The sequence below is a fragment of the Lolium perenne genome, chromosome 2, assembly GCF_019359855.2.
Source record: "Lolium perenne isolate Kyuss_39 chromosome 2, Kyuss_2.0, whole genome shotgun sequence".
Classification (NCBI taxonomy): domain Eukaryota; kingdom Viridiplantae; phylum Streptophyta; class Magnoliopsida; order Poales; family Poaceae; genus Lolium; species Lolium perenne.
Window position 1 is genome coordinate 153,192,265 of NC_067245.2, and position 22,921 is coordinate 153,215,185.

The window sequence follows — 22,921 nt, forward strand, 5'->3', positions numbered from 1 at the left end:
TTTTTTCTCTCTAAGGTGGTTTGCGAGTACATTCAAAAGTACTCACTGGCATTGTTGTCCTGGTTATCTACTTGACCAGACTTTGAAGAAGAGTACTTCGAAGAAGAGGAGTACGACGCCGAAGACGCGAACTAGGACGCTCTCCCAGTCAGCCGCCTGTAGGGTAAAGGCCTGACTTGGGTTCCACCGCTTTTGGAGTCAAGTTGTTTCCGCTGCTGTTTGGTGAACTACGGCCTTGATGGCCTATGATGTAAGACTTCGTATTACTTAAATTCGATACTGTAATGGATGATGTAATCTGGTATCAGTTCGGTTATGTATTCACGATGGAATGATCTAGGGATCGTGAAATTGTATGCATAACAGGAGTTCTGGACTGGTAAGTCCGGGGCTCCACAGAGCTGGTATCAGAGCCATCCTGACTGTAGGAGACCTTAGTTAGCATGGGCGTTAGAAATAGAACAAAAACTATTTTCTTAAACAAAAAGGTTGACTAAATGCTGAAAATGCTTAAGTCCCTTACCTCCTTCTATTTTCCAGAAACTTTACTTGCATTACTGTTTTATTATGCTTAAAATTTTGCACACTGTGGTCACTAACTTAATCTACTTTAAAATTTGTGTAGATGCCGATCGAGTACACGCACGTTCATCAGGTTGGGGTGAGGCCGCCCCTCTACTTCTTCGAGCGGGCCTTAGCCGACCTGGCTATTCGCTGCGGACGTATGGTGCCCGAGATTAAGGGCGTCCGTACTGAGAGGTCCGCAGACTCGGGGATGGCCTGGCTGGTCACCTGCGTCATCAGGGGGAGCGGGATTTCCCCCGCTACTGAGGAGTTCACCATCGACGTGATGGAGCGCACGTGGCTCGACGGGATGATTCGAGTCTCTCAGGAGGCACTTGCACGCCTCGCCTTTCTTCACCCGGAGGTTGTCGCCGACACTGGTTACCAGTACCTTGGCCAGCGCGACCTCGCGGGCCAGCCCGTGGCCGGCGCCCCACACGCCGACACCGCACACCAGCTGCACCACATGGAGTACCTGCTTCACCACACTCAGACTCAGCAGGACCGCGCCCGTGAGAGGTGCGATCTGCGGGAGGATGAGATTGCTACACGCCGCGCTCAGCTTGCTGCTACACGGTGACCTGGCCGGTGAGCGCAAGCTGAGGGTTGCCGCACGCCGGAGGGTTACTCGCTGAAGGCGAAGGTGACTTCGCTGGAGGCCCTGACTGCCTGAGATGGAGGCCACTATTGAGGAGCTTGAGGACGACGGTGAGGATCTCCGCAAGGAGAACGAGGCTCTCCTTAGTGACGACGACGACTACGAGGACGAGGACTTCGATATGGAGCCTGATACTGAGGATGAGGCCTTCATCAACGATGAAGATGAGGAGCCCGAGCCACTGATGTCCGAGGAGGACCCCGAGGAGCCAGCCTTTGTTGAGGAGGACGCCCCACCTGCACCTGAGGTTCCTGTCGTGGACCTCGACGACTTCTAGAGCACCACCTTGGACTCGCACCACCTTACCGTAGGGCGATGAGATAGGCCCCCTTTTGCGATGCGAGTAGGCTTGTGATGATGGTTCTATGTAACCATTCTTTTGGCTGTGTTGTATGAGACTTATGTGTGATGATGTATGCTACATTGTGCCATCGGCACCCCTGCTATGCTATGCTATCATTTGCCTACTTTGCATTTGTTGCGCCCGTTTTAGAATTTCCGTTTTTATTTGCAATCCCTCCCCTTTTAAGTGGCTGCCCATCTACTTGTTCCTATTTGTAAATCTGAATCCACCCTTCTTCAGGATGGTGGAAACCCGTAGAGGAGACCACAGCGGGGCAAACCGAGACCCCCCTCCACCTCCACCTCCCGACCCTACCATGGCTCAACTCATGCATATGATGATGGAAGACCGTGAGGCAGCCCGTGCGGAGCGTCAAGCTAATCTTGCTACTCTTCAGCACCTCACTCAGCTTGCTACTGGTAACGCCAACAACAATAATGGCGGGGATGGAAATGGAGACCCCCGCTCCAAGCTGAAGGATTTCCAAAGCACCAACCCACCTGTCTTCTCCAAGTGCACTGAACCCCTCGACGCCGATGATTGGCTTCGCACCATTGAGAACAACTTGGAGGTTGCCGGAGTCGGCAATGATGAGAAGGTTCTGTTTGCCACTCATTACCTCTCCGGACCTGCCCGCGCTTGGTGGGAAAATGTCAAGGCTATTCAAGCTGAAGGACACGTCATCGGCTGGGAAGAATTCAAGACCAAGTTCCGCAAGACCCACATCCCTTCAGGACTGATCAAGCTCATGAAGGATAAGTTCATGAATTTGAAGCAGGGGAGCATGTCTGTGGTGGACTACATGGACAAATTCACCACTCTGTCCCGTTATGCTCCAGAAGACACCGACACTGAAGAGAAGAAGAAAGATCGCTTCTTGAATGGTCTGCATGATGAAATGCAGAGCATCTTGGTGGCCGTTCCATACCCAGACCTTGAGTCGCTGGTTGATTCCTCTATCATGGTGGAGAGCAAGCGCAAGAGTGCATTTGAGAACCGCAAGCGCAAGGCGATGATGCAGCAAGGCAGCTCCAGCACTCAGCGACCCCGCAACTTTCCTCCTCCAAGGCCGGCGCCCCAGCAGCAGAGGGCACCACCCCCTGCACCTCGCCCCAACAACCCCAATCGCAACTACAACCCTCAGCGTTCTGGAGGAAGCAACTACAACCCCAACTACAATCGCCAGAGCAACACTGTCCGCCCCGCCACCACTGGATGCTATACCTGCGGTCAGCCGGGTCACTTCTCCAAGGAGTGCCCCAACCGAGCCACTTCTGGACAGCGCCCCAATGCGCCCAAGCCTAATCCGGGACAAGCTCGCACTGCTACTGGAAGGAACCTGAATCAGAAGAAGCCAGCTGGACCAACTAGGGGACACCTCAACCACGTCAATGCTGAACAAGCTCAGGAAGCTCCGGACATTGTCCTGGGTACGTTCCCTGTCAACTCAATATCCGCCACTGTCTTGTTTGACTCCGGAGCATCGCACTCTTTTGTTACTAAGCCGTTCGCTAGGAAGAGTGGTTTGAGACCTACGATCATGCAACGTCCTATGTTAGTCCAAATTCCGGGATCCTCCACCAAAACGGATCTATCCTGCAAGGATATTCCTATAGATATTCAGGGGAAGCGTTTCCACGCGGATTTGATCGTATTAGGAGAGCAAGGCTTAGAAGTTATCCTTGGGATGAATTGGATGGTGAAGTATAAGGGTCACATAGATTGCGTTCGCCGAGCCATAACATTGACTGCTGAGGACGGAGAAATAGTTGAGCATGTGGCGACCATACCTTCATCGAAGGTTTTATGCAAGAAGAGTGTTGCCAGTCCAGCCCTGCATGAAGTACCCATAGCTTGTGAGTATCCTGAAGTTTTCCCCGATGAGCTACCCGGTATGCCCCCTGATCGGGATATCGAGTTTATCATCGAGCTAGTCCCCGGAACTGCCCCCATCGCTCAGCGACCTTACCGGATGAACCCCCAAGAATTAGTTGAGCTGAAGAAGCAGTTGAATGATATGTTGAGGAAAGGTTTGATTCGCCCGAGTGCATCCCCCTGGGGATCTCCCGTTATCTTTGTGGATAAGCGGGACGGTACCATCCGCCTGTGCGTGGATTACCGGAAACTGAATGACGTTACCATCAAAAACAAATACCCCCTCCCGAAGATTGAAGATCTGTTCGACCAGATGAATGGCGCCCGAGTTTTCTCAAAAATAGATCTCCGAACTGGTTATCACCAACTCAAGGTTCGAGAGTCAGACATTCCCAAGACTGCCTTCACCACACGGTATGGACTTTTTGAATATACCGTGATGTCCTTCGGACTGACCAATGCCCCTGCCTATTTCATGAACCTCATGAACAAGGTGTTCATGAAGTACCTCGACAAGTTCGTTGTGGTTTTCATCGACGATATTCTGATCTACTCCAAGAGTGAAGAAGAGCATGCTGAACATCTGCGGATTGTTTTGGGAACGCTCAGAGACCATAAGCTTTACGCCAAGTTTAGTAAGTGTGAATTTTGGCTGAAAGAGGTAGGATTTTTAGGTCATGTCATATCTGCCGGAGGAGTGTCTGTCGACCCGTCCAAAATTCAGTCCATCATGGAGAAGAAAGCCCCTACCAATCAGACCGAAGTTCGCGCCTTTTTAGGATTGGCGGGTTATTACCGCAAGTTTGTTGAGGGATTCTCCAGCATTGCGAGGCCGTTAACGCAGCTATTGAAGAAGGATAAGAAGTTCGAGTGGACCGACAAATGTGAGGCCAGTTTTCAGGAACTCAAGAAGAGGTTAGTCACAGCCCCCGTTCTGACCATGCCCGATATTACCAAGGATTTTGATGTGTACTGCGATGCATCAAAGCTTGGATTGGGAAGTGTGCTGATGCAAGAAGGAAAGGTGATAGCTTATTTGTCAAGACAACTTCGACCGCACGAGATGAATTACCCCACGCATGACTTAGAGCTTGCCGCTGTAGTTCACGCCCTGAAGACCTGGCGCCACTACCTAGTGGGAAATCGTTGCGAAATCTACACCGACCACAAGAGTTTGAAGTACATCTTCACCCAGCGGGAGCTGAACATGAGGCAAAGCAGATGGATGGAGCTTATCAAGGATTACGACCTCGGCATTCATTATCATCCTGGTAAAGCTAATGTGGTAGCTGATGCCCTTAGTCGAGAGCCCTGTTCCTTGAACGCCCTGATAAAAATTGCTCAACCCAAGTTGTATGAAGAACTTGAAGAGTTCGGCCTCGAACTTGTTAGCCATGGTTTCCTGGCAAATCTTGAATTGAAGCCTACTTTATTCGATCAAATCAAAGAAGCTCAAGTGGGTCATGAGAGTATTGAAGGAATCAAGCGTAGGATGAATAGGGAAGAAGTTCCTGGTTTTGAGGTTGACGCCAAAGGAGTTTTGTGGTACAAGGGACGCCTGTGTGTACCTAATGTTGAAGACCTGAAGCAACTCATCATGAAGGAAGCTCACGACACCCCATACTCAATCCACCCCGGAGGAACCAAAATGTACCAAGACCTGAAGAAACAATTCTGGTGGCACGGTATGAAGCGCGAGATCGCCTTTTTCATTGCTCGCTGCGATGTGTGCCAGAAAGTGAAGGCTGAACATCAGCGACCAGCTGGACTACTCCAACCCCTCAAAGTCCCTGAGTGGAAATGGGAAGAAGTTGGAATGGATTTCATTACAGGACTGCCTAAGTCTCAACGTGGCCATGACTCCATCTGGGTCATTGTCGATCGACTCACCAAGGTTGCCCATTTTATCCCTGTCAACGTGAGGTATTCTGGAGCCAAGTTAGCTGATCTATACATATCCCGAATCGTGAGTCTCCACGGAGTCCCCAAGAGGATAGTGTCAGACCGAGGCACCCAATTCACCTCGAAATTCTGGAAGAGCCTGCATGAAGCCCTCGGAACCAAGCTAGCCTTCAGCACCGCCTACCACCCACAGACCGGAGGCCAAACCGAAAGAGTAAATCAGATTCTTGAAGATATGCTTCGTGCTTGTGTCCTCGCCTACGGAGCAAAATGGGAAGATTGTCTACCCTTCGCGGAATTTTCTTACAACAATAGCTTCCAAGCTAGTCTGCAGATGGCCCCCTTTGAAGCCCTTTATGGTCGCCGTTGTCGAACCCCTCTTAACTGGTCCGAGACTGGAGATAGTCAAGTCTTTGGACCTGACCATCTTCGCGAAGCTGAAGAGCAAGTTCAACTAATCCGTGATCGCCTCAAAGCCGCTCAATCTCGCCAGAAGAGTTATGCTGATTCTAAGCGTCGCGAGTTGACATTCAATGTTGGTGATTATGCCTATCTTCGCGTCACTCCACTCAAGGGAATGCAGAGATTTCACGTCAAAGGGAAGCTTGCCCCAAGATATATTGGACCCTTCAAGGTTCTCGCTCGTCGAGGAGAAGTATCCTATCAGTTGGAACTGCCGGCTGAATTAGCGGATTTCCATGATGTGTTCCATATCTCCCTTCTTCGACGATGCCTCCAAGTGCCTGACAAGCCTGAGACCTTCAAGAACATCGATTATCGCACCCTCGACCTCAACACCGACTTAACCTATCGAGAAGTACCCCTTCAGATTCTCGAAGAAGCTGTTCGTCTCACCCGTAGAAGGAAGATTAAATTTTGTAAGGTCCAGTGGACTAATCACTCCGAGGAGGAAGCCACTTGGGAAAGAGAAGATCAGCTCCGAAAGGATTTCCCCGCACTCTTCAGTTCTTAGCCACCGAATCTCGAGGACGAGATTCATTTTAAGGGGGGAAGGTTTGTAACAACCCAACTTTTTGTGCATTGTTTTAATCCTTGAAGTGCAAAATTTTGGGCCAACAAAAACTTTTTCTGTTTCTCAAAGATGCATGCATATAGTTCCTCATACTCATGCATTGTAGAGATTGTGTGTTAATTGCTTGAGAATGTTGTGTTGTGTGTGGATCCTTAAAACCCTAAACCTACCTTTTATTTGTGAGAATTTCCTTTTCTTATTAGGGAGAAATTAAAATTCCCATATAACCCTTGAGCATGTGATTATGCTCACATAAGATCTTCTAAGATCTAGTTCTTTTCCAATTTTTCTCCTCCATATCTATTTCTTCTTCTATCCATTTTCAAATCAGAAAACTCTCCAAGCAAGAGGACCATTGACTCATCACCTTGTATACCTAGGGTTGACTTAGATCATCTCCATGTGACCCCTTCAAAGTTTTCAACTTTTAATTAAATGAGTAGGGCCATGCCGGCCATGACCCTTCCCTCTCCCTTGATCACTCTTTTCACAATTCCTCCACACCATCACACACCCTTGTGCATATGATCATGCATTCATGCTCTCATATGATCTTCCAAGATCATGTTTTTCTCAACAATCCCTCTTCCATATCTATGCCTTCTTTTCTAAATTTTTCATCTCTGAAAATTCTCCAATAAGGTGCATCACTTGGCTCATCATGTTGATGCTCTGAAATCATTTGGGATCACATCCTTGTGGCTTGTTCAAATTTCCAAAATTGGTGTGTAGGAGGAAAAGGCCATGCCGGCCATGATCTCCACCCCTCCCATCTTCTCCCTCTCATTTCCCTCCCTCACCAGCACCCATGCACGACACAGGAGGCCACAGCTCCACGACTGCACCCTCCCTGGACCCACTCGACCCCTCCCTCTCTCCTTCTCTCCCATGAGCACCACCTCGGGAACCCACACCAAATCATGGAGATCTCCCTCTCTCCTCCATCCTTGGCAGCACCTGGATGTCTTGCACGACCCCAGGCACTCTCTCTCCCTCTCTGACCCCGCGTGCACGCCTCCCTTCGCCCTTCCTCTTCTGACCCGCGCTGGCAACCCCCAATGGCCGTGGAGCACGTCTGCCGGCCACGGCCACGTTCTCCACCCCACCTCCCTTCTCTGGTGGCACAAACCTTGTCCTCTGGACGCGCACGACTCCGGAACGCCTCGGAGACATGGCCGCGACGCCTGTCTTTGACCCACCGGTGCTGCACGGCGACGCCCTGGCCCTGCCTTGTCACTTCGCCGCGCGGCTGCGGCGCACGCCGTCGCGTCTCTCCTCCCTGTCCCGCAGCGCGACGCGCGCGTCCTTCCAAACGATGGCACCACCTCTCTGAGCCGCAGCGGCACCGCCCAGGCCAGCCAATCCATCGCTGCCGCCACCTCCCTCGTCGGTGCACGGACATGGTGCACGGTGCACCCGCGCGCCCCTTTAAATAACGCAAGGCCCTCCTCCCTCTGTCTCCCTTCGCCACCACGTCTCACTTTCCCCCACCAGAACACCTCCCAAGTGGAGAGGAGCTCAGCTCCTCCCTGCTGTCCGCGAGCGTGCTCGACGCCGGCAAGCAAACGGTGAAGGTTGCCGTCGTCGGAGACCTCCATCCCCCTCCCTATCTTGCTCAATGGATGCGCCTCCCTCTTCCCAACCTAACGAACCCTCTTTTTCGTCCCAGGCTTGCCCGTATCCGACGCCACCGTGAACAGCAGCTCCGCCACCGTCGCCGGTCGCCGGAAAAGCCGCCGCTGCTTCGACTCCGACGACCACCGCTCGGAAGCCCCGGGTCCCCCGCATCCAGCGCATGCCTTCCCGCCGTCTTCTGCTCATCGAGGTAAGCACACCGTGCCCGCCGTTTCCGATGGTCGGCCGGGTCTGCCGCGGTGTTTTTCTGCGTCGTGAGGTAGACGAGGGCATGCTACCATTGGATCCTAATCCAACCGGTGCATGCGCCCTGGCCCCCTGGCCCGCCGTCCAGCGTGGCTCGCCACGTCGGGCCGTTTGAAACGGCCGCTCCCGCGCTGCGGAGCCGTCGCTGGGCCGAATCCGGCGAGCCCAGCAGCGCCGGCCCCTTTTCCTTTTTACCTTTTCTTCCTTTTTAACCAGCCAGAAAATACCTGCTCATAAATTAAATCACCAAAAATTCATCGTTTGACCAAATGAAGTGATTCAAGTTTCTGAATGCTTACATATGTTTTCTCTACCACTAGAAGTTGCATGCACAGGGTTTAGTAGTACAGAAATGTGCCAACAAATTAAACCCTAAAAAGTTGCAGTTTAGGCATTTTATTTCGTGTGGTAGATGTGCTAGCTCTTTTTGAATGAGGTCAACTCTGCAGTGATGTTAATATGTGTACCTTTCATTTGGCACTGGTCTCACCTGCAAAAAGCTTCCTAGTTTGTGCTTGGTAAATAAATCAAAAACTGACCAGAGAGCTCTTCTCTGATTTTTAATTCAAAAACTGCACATGCTCTTGAAGCAAATCCAAATGCTACCAGTAGATATGGTAATAGGGTATTTCCCTACCAAAGGAATTGATTTTTAGAGTTATATATTAGGCCTGGTGGATTTATATCTGAAACAGGGCACCTTTTTAGTATTCTATTTTTGTAAATTCTTTTACAACTCAGAAAAATACAAATCCAGTGGGGTTAGTTCACATTTGTTCTTAGCTATCCAGGGGTATGCTTTGTTTTGGATGGAGATGCTCTGGTTAGTGTTGGTTTAAGTTTTGGAGTGCTCTGGTTTCTGTCTTGATTGAATTGTTTGGGTCAGTAGAAATTTTATTTGCATATGATTCTTGTGCAGGTGTATTCTACATGTCAATAGCTTTCTGTAGGTATGCTGCATGCATTTTTGTGACTTCCAGAAAGATTTAGGCCATTTAATTGGTTCTTAAGTCAATTCTGGAATTGCAAAAATCATATCTTTTGTTTTAAAAATCATAAATGGGTGAAACCACTTTCAGTAGCTTGCATTTGTCAACCTCTACCTACTGTGATTTTATCAAATTTTTGTGTGCATTATTCTGGAGATAGTTTGTTGATTGGTATGGTGTGTTTCTTTTATTTTTGCGACGATAGATTCGAACGCCGCCGGAGACGAAGGAGGAGGTGACTTTGGGGGATTTGAAGAAGAAGACCAGGGACACTTTGCTGAGCAAGGCAAGCCACCTCTTGATGCATCTCTGATCCTATATATCTTATTCTTGCATTTATTACAAGTTTTACAAAGGTGCATGTCTTCTATTTATTTTGTCGGTGGTTAGTGCCACCTGGAGTTTTATTATTCCACCCTTAGGGTGCAGCCCTCGTTGGTACCTACTGAACACATCTCAATTAGTGATATGGTGCTTATCACCTTGTCATCCTTGTCGCCATTTTCCGAAGAAGAAGTGGGCTATAGGTCGGGAGCCCTGGAAAAATGTTTACGAAAATTGTTTTCAAGAAAAGAAGTGTTTCGAAAACCTTGGAATGGGGTAGCCCTGCCCAAGTGTGAGTTTATGGAAGGAAAGATGTTTATGAAAAGAAGTTTTGCTGGAGGCAAGTGAAGAAAATTGTTTTCGAAAAACTTTGGTGACTAAGTACCTGAACCGGACCTAGCCAGTACAACCACATTACCCTTTTGTGGGACGGGGCGTAGCGTAGTAGTTTGTCTCGCCTTAGTTTGGGTCCTGCAAATGTAAGGGGTAGTCCGAGCATGGACACCTATCGACCGTGGCCTTCCCGACGAACTGGGAACGCCTTTCCATTGCGTATCGATGGCAGGGGTACAACCTATGAGCTCCCATTGAATAATGCCCCGCAGTTGGTCGCGGCATTCCGGAGGGTCGAGCTGGTCGGGGAATTTGCTACTCCTGGGTAAACGACCCCTCGGACTCTGGTGTTGGGAGGTACAACTCTAGGCGGCATGTCTTGGGCTAAGGCGAGCAGGCGAAAAACTACGATCGAGTATTTGTCGTGGCATATGTTATTATGCAGGGATGATGCCCACACGCTAAATATTCGGATCTTGTGGGGAAAGTGTACAACCTCTGCAGAGTGTGAAACTATTCGAATAGCCGTGTCCATGATTCTACGGACGTGGGAATGGAAGCTGCTTGGCATTAAAGAGTTTTTGGTTTCTAAAAAAATGTTTTCTCAAATATTGTTTTGGGAAAGTGATGCCAGTGGGACTGGTGGAAAGGTACCTGCGAGGTACGGTGGAAAGTTGGAAAGGAAATGGCCATATGAGATGGCTGAAAATTAAATTGGGTCACCCTTACCTATTAGTCTGCAAATGAAATGGTTTACCAAAAAGTTTTCAACCAAGTTATGGAAATGTCTTATTCTCGAGAGGAACCACCTCTCGCTCCTTGTCGCCCTAGATAGTGCCTTTCCCTTGCTACTGCCATATTGCATATCCTTTTTTTTTTCTCTCTAAGGTGGTTTGCGAGTACATTCAAAAGTACTCACTGGCATTGTTGTCCTGGTTATCTACTTGACCAGACTTTGAAGAAGAGTACTTCGAAGAAGAGGAGTACGATGCCGAAGACGCGAACTAGGACGCTCTCCCAGTCAGCCGCCTGTAGGGTAAAGGCCTGACTTGGGTTCCACCGCTTTTGGAGTCAAGTTGTTTCCGCTGCTGTTTGGTGAACTACGGCCTTGATGGCCTATGATGTAAGACTTCGTATTACTTAAATTCGGTACTGTAATGGATGATGTAATCTGGTATCAGTTCGGTTATGTATTCACGATGGAATGATTTAGGGATCGTGAAATTGTATGCATAACAGGAGTTCTGGACTGGTAAGTCCGGGGCTCCACAGATATGACACCTTGCTTGCTATGGGTTTTGATTTTTTGGAGTTGGTGGCATGGTGTCCCCATGGTGGACATGTGTCGAACGAGGGGTTTTCGGACGAAAAGAGGGGGAAATCGTCAAAAACTCACCAAACCACCTTGGATTTGGGGCATTTAAAGTCACCACATTACCCTACAACAGAAGTTTCACTTGGAAAAAGGTTTGACAACCTCTTAGTGCAATTAGGTCAACCTAGGTTTCACCAAACACTCAAACTTTCATATAAAATTGAAAATTTGTTGAAATCTTTCCAAACCTTGTGTATTGGCCAATGTGTGGCTAACACTTTCCATGGAAAATAACAAACTACAAAAAAATTTGTTTCCCTACCAAAGCACTCACAAAAGTGAGGTGCGTAGTGAAAGATTATGCCCGTCTACCTCGAACGGGCAGTTCTTGACCATTTTTTGAGGTACATAACTTGAAATGGACTGAAATTTGGCATAAGGGTGCATCAACATGTGGGTAATGACGCTAGCATGCTATCTTGGCAGTTTGGTTTGAAAATTTTCAAAAATTCATCCCCTAAACTCAAGAAGAGGCTATGTGTGATCACTAATTCGTATTTCAAATATTTTAGAGTTTTTAATACCCATACTGAAAATTCTGTGCCAGCCCATCCGTCATGCGTGGGACCCATGTCAAAGTAATGGGAAAGTGGACTGACTACATGCAGCAATCCACGTTTTCACACCCACGCGTCAGACAGAGGAACCCAAACGGCAGCACCTACTGTATATCCATCGGCCCCATCGTCTCTCCCACCCGCAACTTCTATTCCCCAATCTCTGGCGAAAAACCCTGCTTGCACCTCCACCAGCGCAACACCGACCTCCCCTTCCACCGAAGATCCCGAAGATGAAGCGTGTTCGCGGAGACGAGCCGGAGGCGAGTGCGGTCGTCAACGTCGACAGAGGCGACGGCGAGGGTCCGGTAGTAGTCGACGTCGCGGAGGCGGGATCTTCTTCCGGAACTGGAGCCGCTCTTCGCCGCGCCGTGACCGTGGAGGGCTCCGCCCAACCGGCCGTGGTCGCCGTCGCTGATGAGGCCAAGGGAGACGTCCTCGCTCCCGCGGCACAAGCAGATGACCAGGGCTTCGATCCGAATGACCCGTTCTACCGCCACTCCAGGCAGTACCGCGAGCTATATGGCCCCAGAGAGTGCGACGAGTTCGAAGAGGAGGCCTCCGACAACTGCAGCGAGGTACTCTACTATTCCGATCGATCCCCTGTTTTTCTTGAGATCTTACTGTTCACCATAGGGTTTGCTCATAGGGTAGATTGATTTGCCCTGTCTGCGACTTCTTGTACAAATTGATGATTAAGGGTTCTTGCTCATCTGATTTATGGTTTGTAGTTACTAGATCTGTAATATTTGATGCACATCTTGATTCAACTGTAATGATTCCTTTTGTGTGATGAATCATACCTGCTTAGTGTAACGCTCACTGCATTTCAAACTTAAATTCATCCGAATATGAATCATACCAGAGTGATTATGATTACAAGAATTATATTATAGGTACTATTAATTGATCTGATACATGGATTTTATAATCACCATTTGTCTTAAACTGGTGCTTATTTATACGATGAAACCATAGTGTGTACATCATTTTAATTTGGGGAACAAATGAATTATCAGTTGCATGTAATTTATGACCATAATTTTTGTTCAATTCCTGCTTATTGACGTCATGATTCCATATTGTTTTATGAATCAGTACATCTTCAGGGAACAAATGATTGATCCCTGATCCATGAAATTTATAATCACCATTTTCTCTTAAATTGGTGCTTAGTTATAATACTGAAATAATGATTGGACTACCCATGAACAAGTTGTGACAACAGTTTAAATTGGTGGTTATTTATATTAGTGAAGTAATTATGTATGGTTGGATCTGGATCATAAATGTTGATTCTACATGATTAATTCTTAATAATGTTCATACAAAAATATTTAATGCTTCAATTGTATTTCAGTTAATTTCCTTCTCTCACTTCTTCTTTACTTTCAAAATCGCAGGAAGACTCTGAGGACGTTGACAGCGACAAGGAGGACCGGGACCGGAAGAGCCGCTTCGTTCTGAAGAAGCTGAAGACTGGCCAGATCCCTTTCCGTCGTAACGGAAAGCCACATCCCATTCTGCGGCAGGGTTTTCCCGAACGATCTCGAGTGTCTGATCCAGCTCGCGATGGGAGTTGGAAAAGGTAGCAAGCAGAAGCACAATCCTGCTAGAAAGGCGAAGCACACTGCCTTTGGCAAGTTCCTCAGGGACTACGTCAGGACTGGCCTCATCCCGCTCGTCGGTCCAGCTGTTGGCCCTCATGTTCTCCACTAAATTTAGTTCCTGTTTAGTTGTTCCCTTGGAGGTTCATGGTTAAACTATGTCATGTTTCAAAGACTATGTTCTACTTTTGTTATTTGGAACCTGGGCAATCATACCCAGTTGTTTAACTTCCAGCCTAGTGGGCTTGTTCTGTTTTTCCCAAGGCCCAGGGAAGTACATATTAATTTGCAAAAAATCAGTGAAAATTGAACTGGCAGTAGAAAAAATGCAGGACCAAATAGTCAATCGTAAAGTGTACCCCCTACATAATCCCACTATACAATCCCTTCACACAAGAGCGGCCAGGGTAGCGAAATGACATAAACACACAATGGGCACACACAAATTGTAGACTAAAACAATTATATCATATGATAAAGATTATATCATATGATATCAACTGAAACTTCAATACCACCACGGCCACCCTGGTTGAAAAGAATGAGAACAACATTCCCAGATTCAAAGTTATACTCCTTAGTAAACTCCGACCAGAAGGAATCGAACTTCATCCTTCCATCAGTAGTAGTGTAGTATGCACCCTGAGGGTGGTAGCCATAGTCATCAACAAAAAAACATGCCTCCCCGCTTTCAGAGATATTCAAGGACCTAACAACTTCCTTCGGTATACGCTGAATAATAAAAATTAAATTATATATGGGAAGGATATAAAGGATAACTAAGATTACATAAAGAAAAGGAGAATTATACCAGTCCATTGCCCTTCAAATCAGTATTCGTCAAGGTGTGCACAAAAACAACACCAAGACCAAGACCACGCTCACGGAGAAGTTGTTCCTTCTTCAATGTTTGAGCAGTAGTAAGCATAACACCTTTAGTGTGGACAACTGCAGTTGGAATTTCTGCATACAAATTTAAAATTAATAAAAGAATAAAAAAAGAGGAGATATAACATCAGTTATATTAAAAAATGGGCAACACATGGTAAAGGATAAAACAGAATTACCATCGACACGATGCTTTTCAGTGCCATCAGGACCTACTGCAAAAATCCCAAACAGTTCAGGAGCACTATCAAACCCAAACATGATACAGTCACCAACTTTCAGGTCGTAGTCATGAAGAAATTTTTGGTATCCAGTACCAAAAACACGTGTCTTCGAACTGCCTTTCTTAACATGAAATTTGTACTTCACTTCATCCGATGTAACGACAAAAAAGATATTACCAACAAGGTTGTTGAACTGCCTCCTCACAAAACAAGGCACAGTCTGAAAAAACAGTAGAACAAAAATGCAGAAAATAAGGATATAGTCTAGAATCTGTCAACAAAAAAGATACATTCTAAAAAAGGATATATACCATAAAGTCATCAAATCTGCTTCCAAGATAACAACGAAATGAACTGAGAGTCTCCCGCCTCTGCTGACAATGATTGCCCATCGAACCACAAACAACACAGTTCATCCTGTGTATATTTAGCAATTACCAAAGCTAGTAAAAAATACAGGTAGGTAGGGCATATTCATAGAAATCTATCCATAGATCTGAAACCATACACACATATATCCATAGATCTGAACAAACAAGATTATTCAGAGGACAAAAAGGATTTTCAACAAACAGAGAAAAAGGAGGTGAGGTGAAGTAGTGACATGTAAAAACATATTTTCCTACCTCTCAAAACAAACGAAAATCTTCAGAGAGAAAAGAGTTTTTCAGCACAAAAGAGAGAGAAAGAAGATGAAGGAGACTTGCTTCACCGCATGAACAAGGGAGGGCAGAAGGCAAAACCAACCAGGGGCATTATAAATACAATAAGTAGTAGTAACTGCCTACAACCGCTATTTAATGAGGCTGTGGGGTAGATGGTGGTTGCTATCCTGTAAGTTCAAAAGTCAAACACAAAGTATCTCATGCAAAAATGGAGCCCACTGCTATTATGTAATCTCTGTCAATAAGTTCACAATGGCAAAACATCAGCACACTGAAAAATACATTGAATCATAAAGTTGCACTTCAAAATTATTTAAAACCATATGATTTACAACTTCAAATGTACAACAAAATGTTGACTACATGCCTTTGTTCGGACTATAGGTTAGGTCAGAACAATTATGGCATGTTAGTCATTTTTTCAACATACATAAAAAACAAATGCTCATTTGTGGACGAAGTGCACAATTATACCAAAGTAGGCATCACTTCAACACATCAAACTACACCAAACCTCATAAAAAATTTAAATTTGAATTTTCCACATGAATGTCACAACATTTACTCAGTCCCACTAGTTACTGATGATTTTACATTGAATTTAGCATTTATTATGAGTTTTACTCGTTTTCTGTCATTTTTTAATAAAAAATCAACAAACACCTAAAATTGTCAGAAAAATCTGAAACTCCTTAGGCACACATACCTACCCTTCATGACTACTCACAAAAATTTGCAGCTCAATCTGAGTCTTTGAAGTGCAGCTTGCTTGAAAAAGAGCCCTTCACCGACATGATCGATGTGGGTCCACACATGGATCGACCCAACCAACATGAGGTTCCACAAGTGTTTTCAGACAAAATCTCACATGTGTGAACAATAACATGTATATGTGGGATGTGTTCTCACATATACCTCACATGCAAAAGGTTTTACAACTTCCGGGGTCGACGATTCGACCGTTATGCCGAAAATGCCCTCACTTGTGTAAATTCACACCAAACCTCATGAAAAATTTAAATTTGAATTTTCCACATGAATGTCACAACATTTACTCAGTCCCACTAGTTACTGATGATTTTACATTGAATTTAGCATTTATTATGAGTTTTACTCGTTTTCTGCCATTTTTTAATTAAAATATACATGTAGAGTTCCATTTTCAGAGTAATATTTTTTCTTTCACGGCAAAAACTTGTTCCCTCCAAATTGTAGTACGCCGGCTGCCAAAACGCCCAAATTTTTTGTTCCCTCCACTCCTCCCGCGCACCCCACCTATCAAATATTTCGCCCTCCCTTATATACGTCGTGCCTCTACCCCATGATTTACGAGCATCTTAACTACCCACCCCCCCGACCTCATCCTCTCGTGCTCACCCCGATCCGGTGTCTTCGCCGGACGTTCTTCCATCTCGCATCTATCTCCCCGGCCGGTGATCGCCATGGCCGGTAGTCGTCGAAACGTCGGGGGGAAGGAAAATTGCGCACACACGCCGAAGAAGGCGCCCGGCTCGAAGAAACGCCAAGGTAAATCTGTCGGTGATCGGCTTGTTGTTGTGTTTTTCGGATGGTTAGATCGAGAGATCGGTTTTACATGTCTACCACGCCCGTTTGACCTATATCTAGATCTTGCATATTTGATAGATCCAATCCCGACATCATACGTATAGGGTTTATCGTTTTTATTGCAGAGACAATCATGCCGTGCTATACAATCTTTGCCATCCCATTTCTTTGTACAATCTTTTGCATAGACAATTGTTTGCCGAAACACTTAACTGAACTAATTCCAGCCGTTGCCGAAAACAGCCTGACGAGCTACAGTGAACAACGACATTGCTTCAGACTTTTATTCCTCAGTTTCAGAGGGAAGCAGAGTTTGATCTAGAACAATTGTTTGCTGTTTTCTATGGAACTAGTTAGTTTGCACGTGCAATGCACGTCTTAACAATGTAATGAAGTTTTTTTAATCATGTACTTTGTTTCATCAGTCTATTTATTTCCACAATTTTTGTTTATCTATGTCTTTCAAAAGTCAAAAATCAAATTTCAGCACATATCTGAACTTCTATCAGCACAAATCTGAACTTCTATCAGCACATATCTGAACTTCTATCGGTATAGGACTGAACTACCGATACCTCATTACGTGCATACCAAGCCCGCCAAGCAACCAGAAGGGTAGTATCCACCATGTGAGGTGGTAGTTGTCCAATAACAGACTGAAACCAGCTATCAACGGACATGCATAATTCGGTGTGCGAGGGAGTCTCATGTGTCAATTATTTGTTACGAGTAGATATCTAAAAGCACATGATGTCCCTTAGCCTGGCATATGCCCCCTCTTATGTTTTGTTCGCCGACATCATACGTAGACTCTTATGTTTTCAATCATTTGCTGCTGTACAATATTTTGCAAAGACAATTATTTGCTGTTTTCTGTGGAATTGGCCCCCTCTTATGTTTTGTTCACGCTCCGCTCTTCCGATTATTTCAGCAGAGACACAAAACCCCGTCAAGCCGGCATATGAGCTTGCCAAGGAGAAACAAATGCAAGAAAATGTAGTACGCATGGAAAAAAATTCGCTGAAAGATATGGACCTGGCCACAAATTTCAGAAAGATTTCTCTGGTTTTGCACGTACATTAGTGTATGGTGGGGTACAAATAGGAACTAGTAACAATCTAAAGGACACGATCGCAAAGAGATGGAGGTCGAAGAGGACCCTTCGTATGAACCGAATCCGAAGAGATAGCTACTGCCGATGATGATCTTCATTCAGATGAGGATCGGCGCTTTGTCGGCAAAACTTCAGCTCGGTGCTGTGGAACTATGTCTCGAACTATGATAGGAAATACGTACATGCTAAATGTTTCCTACTAATGTAGCCTCTACTTTGCTTGCAGATAGTTGCTTCTTCTGCAATAGTTGCACAGAAGAAGCGATCCATACCTGAAGTTGCACCATCCAACATTGCAACAAGATCAATGGCAACAAGCTGAACACAGAAGCTGGGTCATCCGATGAGCCGACGGCCCTTTGCTAGTCTGAACACTGAAGGAGCACCCTCACCTAACCAGATCATGACATCTGGAGGCAGCACCTCATCTCCTGAGGACAATCAAATTGTAAACTTTGAGCGGCAAGGTATGAAAATTTGTAAAAACTAAACACTGTACCGCATATTTTCATATAAAAGAGAATCATTTCATATCTCTTCTTTCGAGACATTGACAACATCTGCGGTAGTAAGAGAAAGAGAGGTGGACGCTTGAGGACGTACCATGGGCCATGGACTACATGAGTACACAAGAAGACATGGTGGCAATAAGATGCCAATTGAATTCACTGCTGGTGTCAGGAGACCCAAGGATTATGTCCAGTCAGCAAAGCTGAGCAATGAGGTTGGTATTCACATCCGTGAAAAAATGCCGCTTGCAACACACTGGACACAGTACAAGAAAGATGAAACTCTCAAACATGTCATTCCTCATGCTATAAGTACAGTAGCGGTGAGTCCTGTACAATCTTGGTTTAACCTAATTAGTATGCTACATGATCAACTATCTAAGAATCTACTGATTAATGCATCACTATTTTGAAGGGAAAGTTTAATATGGACAAAAATGATGAGGTGGCTCAAGATGTGTGCACTGATATGCTGCAAGTTAGTATTCGGCAGTTCCGATATAGGCTTAAAAAGGAGTATTGGCCGAAAATTAAAAATCTCACACTGGAGCAAGCATATCTCAAGAAGCCAGATCATGTAGAAGAGAAAAGCTGGAAAGAACTGGTGAAAAGATGGTTTGATGAGAAGTACCAGGTACATAAACGTTATTCCTTTCAATAACAGCTACTGAATTCTTACATTTCTCTGATCTGGATAAATAAAATGCATGTACTGAACATAGGGACTGTGTGTAATAAATGGAAAGAACAGAGAAGGCTGAAACGATTCCATACCACTGGATCTCGAAGCTATGTTGCTCACTGGGAACATCTAGTAAGTGTTCTGAATTTCCCAATACAGTTCATACTTCTATCATACACAGTGTACAATGGTAATGTGCATTCTACATTTTTTCAAGCAGAAGGCTAAGCAGCAGGAAGAAGAAACCTCTCCAATTGAATTTTTTAGAATCACACACACTAACAAGGATAACATTATGAGTGCTGAAGCAAAAAGTGCATATGTAAGAAATATTTCTTATTAGCACAATATAATATAATCCAGTTTTGTATGTTGTCCATGCAATGATTGTAATCTTTATGCAGGATCAAATGGTGGCAAAAAAAGCGGCGCCACGCAATGAAGATGAACCTGATTTGACTGATTTGCAAATTGTTCAGCTAGTTCTGAGCGAGAAAAGCCCATCCACCACCTACAACAGCACATTCCTACCAAGATTGGGCGTCGCAACAAGTTCCAGGAAGTCTTCTGTCTCAGCTACACGCATCCGAGAGCTACAACAAAGGCGGCGGATCAAGAGCAGAACTCCATACAGGCAGCTGAAACGTACCACAGTGAGATGCAGGCTAGACTGCAAGAACAAGATGAAAAATTTGAAGAGATCAGGAAGAAGCAGGAGGAAGAACTTGAAGCTGTGAAGAAATCCCAAGAAGAAAAGACTCTGGCTTATGAAAAGAGGCTGACAGAAATGGATGCCGTGCTTAATTTGCTCTTGAGGACATCCCAGCCACCATCCATGTCTCAATCCCAGGGCAACTAATCTATTGCACCACCGTCCTACAACATTATTAATCATAGGTCTTTTAATTTCTTTGTGTTCCAATTGTAATTTTCTTATGAATCTTTCGGTCTGTGAGAGACATATATACTTCTTGTGCCACCATTTAAGTATGATATTTATTGTCTACTTTTTGATATTTCGCCAGTTTTTTTGTTTCCCAAATTTCACAAATAATTCAAATGCTCTCAAATTTTGTCAAATTCAAAAGGTGACGGAAAATGTCACAACGTCACTATTAAATGAAACCACGTGGCACCAATTTCTGGTCCCACTTGTCAGAATTTGTGGGTCCCACCAGTCAGCATTATTGGGACCCATATGTCGGCAACAACCTGGTCCCACTTGTCTGAATTTTGTGGATCCCACCGGTCAGAATATTGTGGGTCCAGCTTGTCATAATATTTTGTGGGTCCCACCAGTCAGCACCATGCCGGTCCCACATGACAGATATCCATGTCAGCGCCGTCGGACCCATGTTGTCAGAAGCCAAATGGACCCACATGTAAGGCCACGTATGCTTTTTTTGGACCAATCAGAAACTTCCCAAGATTTAGATATTGACGAAAGTTGCAATTTTTCGTGACAAACCTGTCTGTCAACAATGAACCTTTGATGTTGATGAATTTGTAGGTCGTCACCATCAAACATTTGACGTTGACGAAAAAATGCATACCGTCACCCCCGATATTTTATGACGGAGCTTCCTTGATGAACCCCATGACGATCAAATTTTGTCACCGCGAAGTAATCCTTGACGAAAATTGGCCTTAACATGACGAAAGTGATTTGTCAAAAAAATTGTTTTCCTTTGTAGTGAAATATACGTGTGATAGAAACAATCATGCATCTTTCTTGTAAGCACAAATAATTTTAACTTCAGAATACTAAGCTCATAGCTAGCAAGAAAGAAAGATAATGGAATAACATATCTACATGTATCTCCTCTTTTCTACTTAAACTCAAAGTGTTGTTGCTATTGACCAATGCTAAGTTTGCCAAAACCAAATAGATTTATTCAATGCTCCCAAAGTGATACCAATACTAACAACAAGATCAATCATATAATAGAGATTGCAAACTAAAATAAGATGTGCAATATGTAAATGATAAGACTTCTCATTAATATTCCATAACGATAACTCACACCAAGGGATACATAGATAACCAACTAAAGAGAGATACTTTCATACCGCAACACATCTTATATGATAACTTCCCTACTCATGATATGACACTACTTGATAATAAAAATGTAAGAGATAGTGATGATGTGATGATGTGATACCGCGGCACTCCCCCAAGCTTGGAACAAACCAAGGGGATGCCAATACCGATGACGAATTACTCCTTTGGTGATGAATTCTTTCCATCATCAGACTTCCAAGGAAGAGGCTCTCCATCAACAAACGACATCTTGGTCTCCGGAATCCTGAAACTAGCAGCATAACTTATGTGTTTAAACCTGTTTTCATACTCACAGTTTTGATTCTGAACATCATAGAGTTGAGCTTGGAGTTTGTTGGTAGTGTCATGAAGCGAGAAGATATCGTCCCACAACTTTGCAGTCTCCTTCTTGTGTCCATCAATAAGTTTAGACACAATCTTGTGGAAGATGTCCACTTCACGCTCAACCATCTTCTTGTAGTTGAAGACCTCTTGTTCTAGTTTCTCCACCCTGTCTTCCAAGCTTCCTTCTCCTTTAGTACCCTGGACATCTTTAATCTGCAACTCTCCATCTACGAGCAGCAACTCCTTGGGGTGCATCTTCAGCTCGTTCATGTACGGGTTGACGATGTCCTCAAAGAAGCTGTCCTTCGGAGTTGCTGACGAAGACATGCTGGCTCTAGATCCGAAGCAGATTCTGGCAGAAAACGGCTCGAAACAAAACACGACGAGAAAACGATATACGGACCTCCAGGGGTCCGGGGGGGTTATATAGCAAAAAAATTCATGACAAAAGGAAAGTACCAGTTCGAACAAGAGTCGGAGAGAGACAACGAGGCGCCGTCCTCATAGGGCGGCGCGGCCAGGCTGGGGCCCGCGCCGGCCTATGGGGGCACGCCCTCGTGCGTCTCCTCCACTCTGTTTCAATCTCGTATTTTTTCATATTTTTCCGAAAATAGCAAAAACATAGCTCGGAAAGTTAAACGCGGACTTTTTATTCCCAGTACTGTTACCTATTCAAAGTCGAACTCTGCAGAACTGTCAATTTGACCTTTGATGAAAGCTTCCGGAGTCACCACTTGGATAACATCAACATCTTCATTATAAGAATCTCCAGAAATATAGTGCTTGAGTCTTTGTCCATTCACTACTTGTGTGGCATCACCTTGCAGAGAACTAATTTTAATTGCCCCTGAATGATACACCTCCACAATGACATATGGTCCTTCCCATTTTGAGAGTAATTTCCCTACAAAAAATCTGAGACGAGACCGATACAATAGGACTTTATCTCCCACATTAAATTCTCTTTTGATAATTCTCCTATCATGCCATTTCTTAACTTTCTCCTTAAAGAGTTTAGCATTTTCATAAGCTTCATTTCTCCATTCATCTAAAGAACTCAATTGTAGCAATCTCTTCTTACCAGCAAGTTTAGGATCTTTATTTAGTTCTCTTACAGCCCAATAAGCTTTGTGCTCTAGTTCTAAAGGTAAATGACAAGCTTTCCCATAAACCATTTTGTATGGTGACATACCCATAGGATTTTTATAAGCAGTTCTATAGGCCCATAATGCTTCCTTTAATTTAATAGCCCAGTTCTTTCTAGATTTATTAACAGTCTTTCCCAAGATAGATTTAATCTCTCTATTTGATAATTCTACTTGCCCGCTAGTTTGAGGATGATAAGCAGAAGCGATTCTATGATTAATACCATACTTAGCAAGAGTTTTTCTAAAACCACCATGAATAAAATGAGAACCTCCATCAGTCATAATATATCTAGGT

At 45.0% G+C, this 22,921-nt stretch overlaps 1 protein-coding gene and 1 long non-coding RNA gene across 2 annotated transcripts; one reads left to right on the forward strand and one right to left on the reverse strand.

Moving 5' to 3' along the window:
* Window positions 1-1,881: 1,881 nt before the first annotated feature.
* LOC139835628 (uncharacterized) lies at window positions 1,882-4,058 on the forward strand. The gene is made up of 3 exons (XM_071825487.1): window positions 1,882-2,358; window positions 2,470-3,366; window positions 4,050-4,058. Exons 1-3 carry the CDS (start codon window positions 1,882-1,884, stop codon window positions 4,056-4,058), a joined length of 1,383 nt encoding a protein of 460 aa, XP_071681588.1.
* Window positions 4,059-14,062: 10,004 nt separating this feature from the next.
* Window positions 14,063-14,750, reverse strand: LOC139835222 (uncharacterized). The gene is made up of 3 exons (XR_011750988.1): window positions 14,509-14,750; window positions 14,253-14,404; window positions 14,063-14,173 (listed from the first exon to the last, which is right to left on the reverse strand). It is a non-coding gene; the product is annotated as an uncharacterized lncRNA (long non-coding RNA).
* Between the last annotated feature and the right edge of the window lie 8,171 nt (window positions 14,751-22,921).

Coding starts and splice junctions, on each gene's coding strand:
- LOC139835628 (XM_071825487.1), top strand. CDS start 1,882: ATGGCTCAACTCATGCATATGATGATGGAAGACCGTGAGGCAGCCCGT. Junction 2,359..2,469: donor AGCAGGGGAGCATGTCTGTG/GTGGACTACATG, acceptor GATGAAATGCAG/AGCATCTTGGTGGCCGTTCC.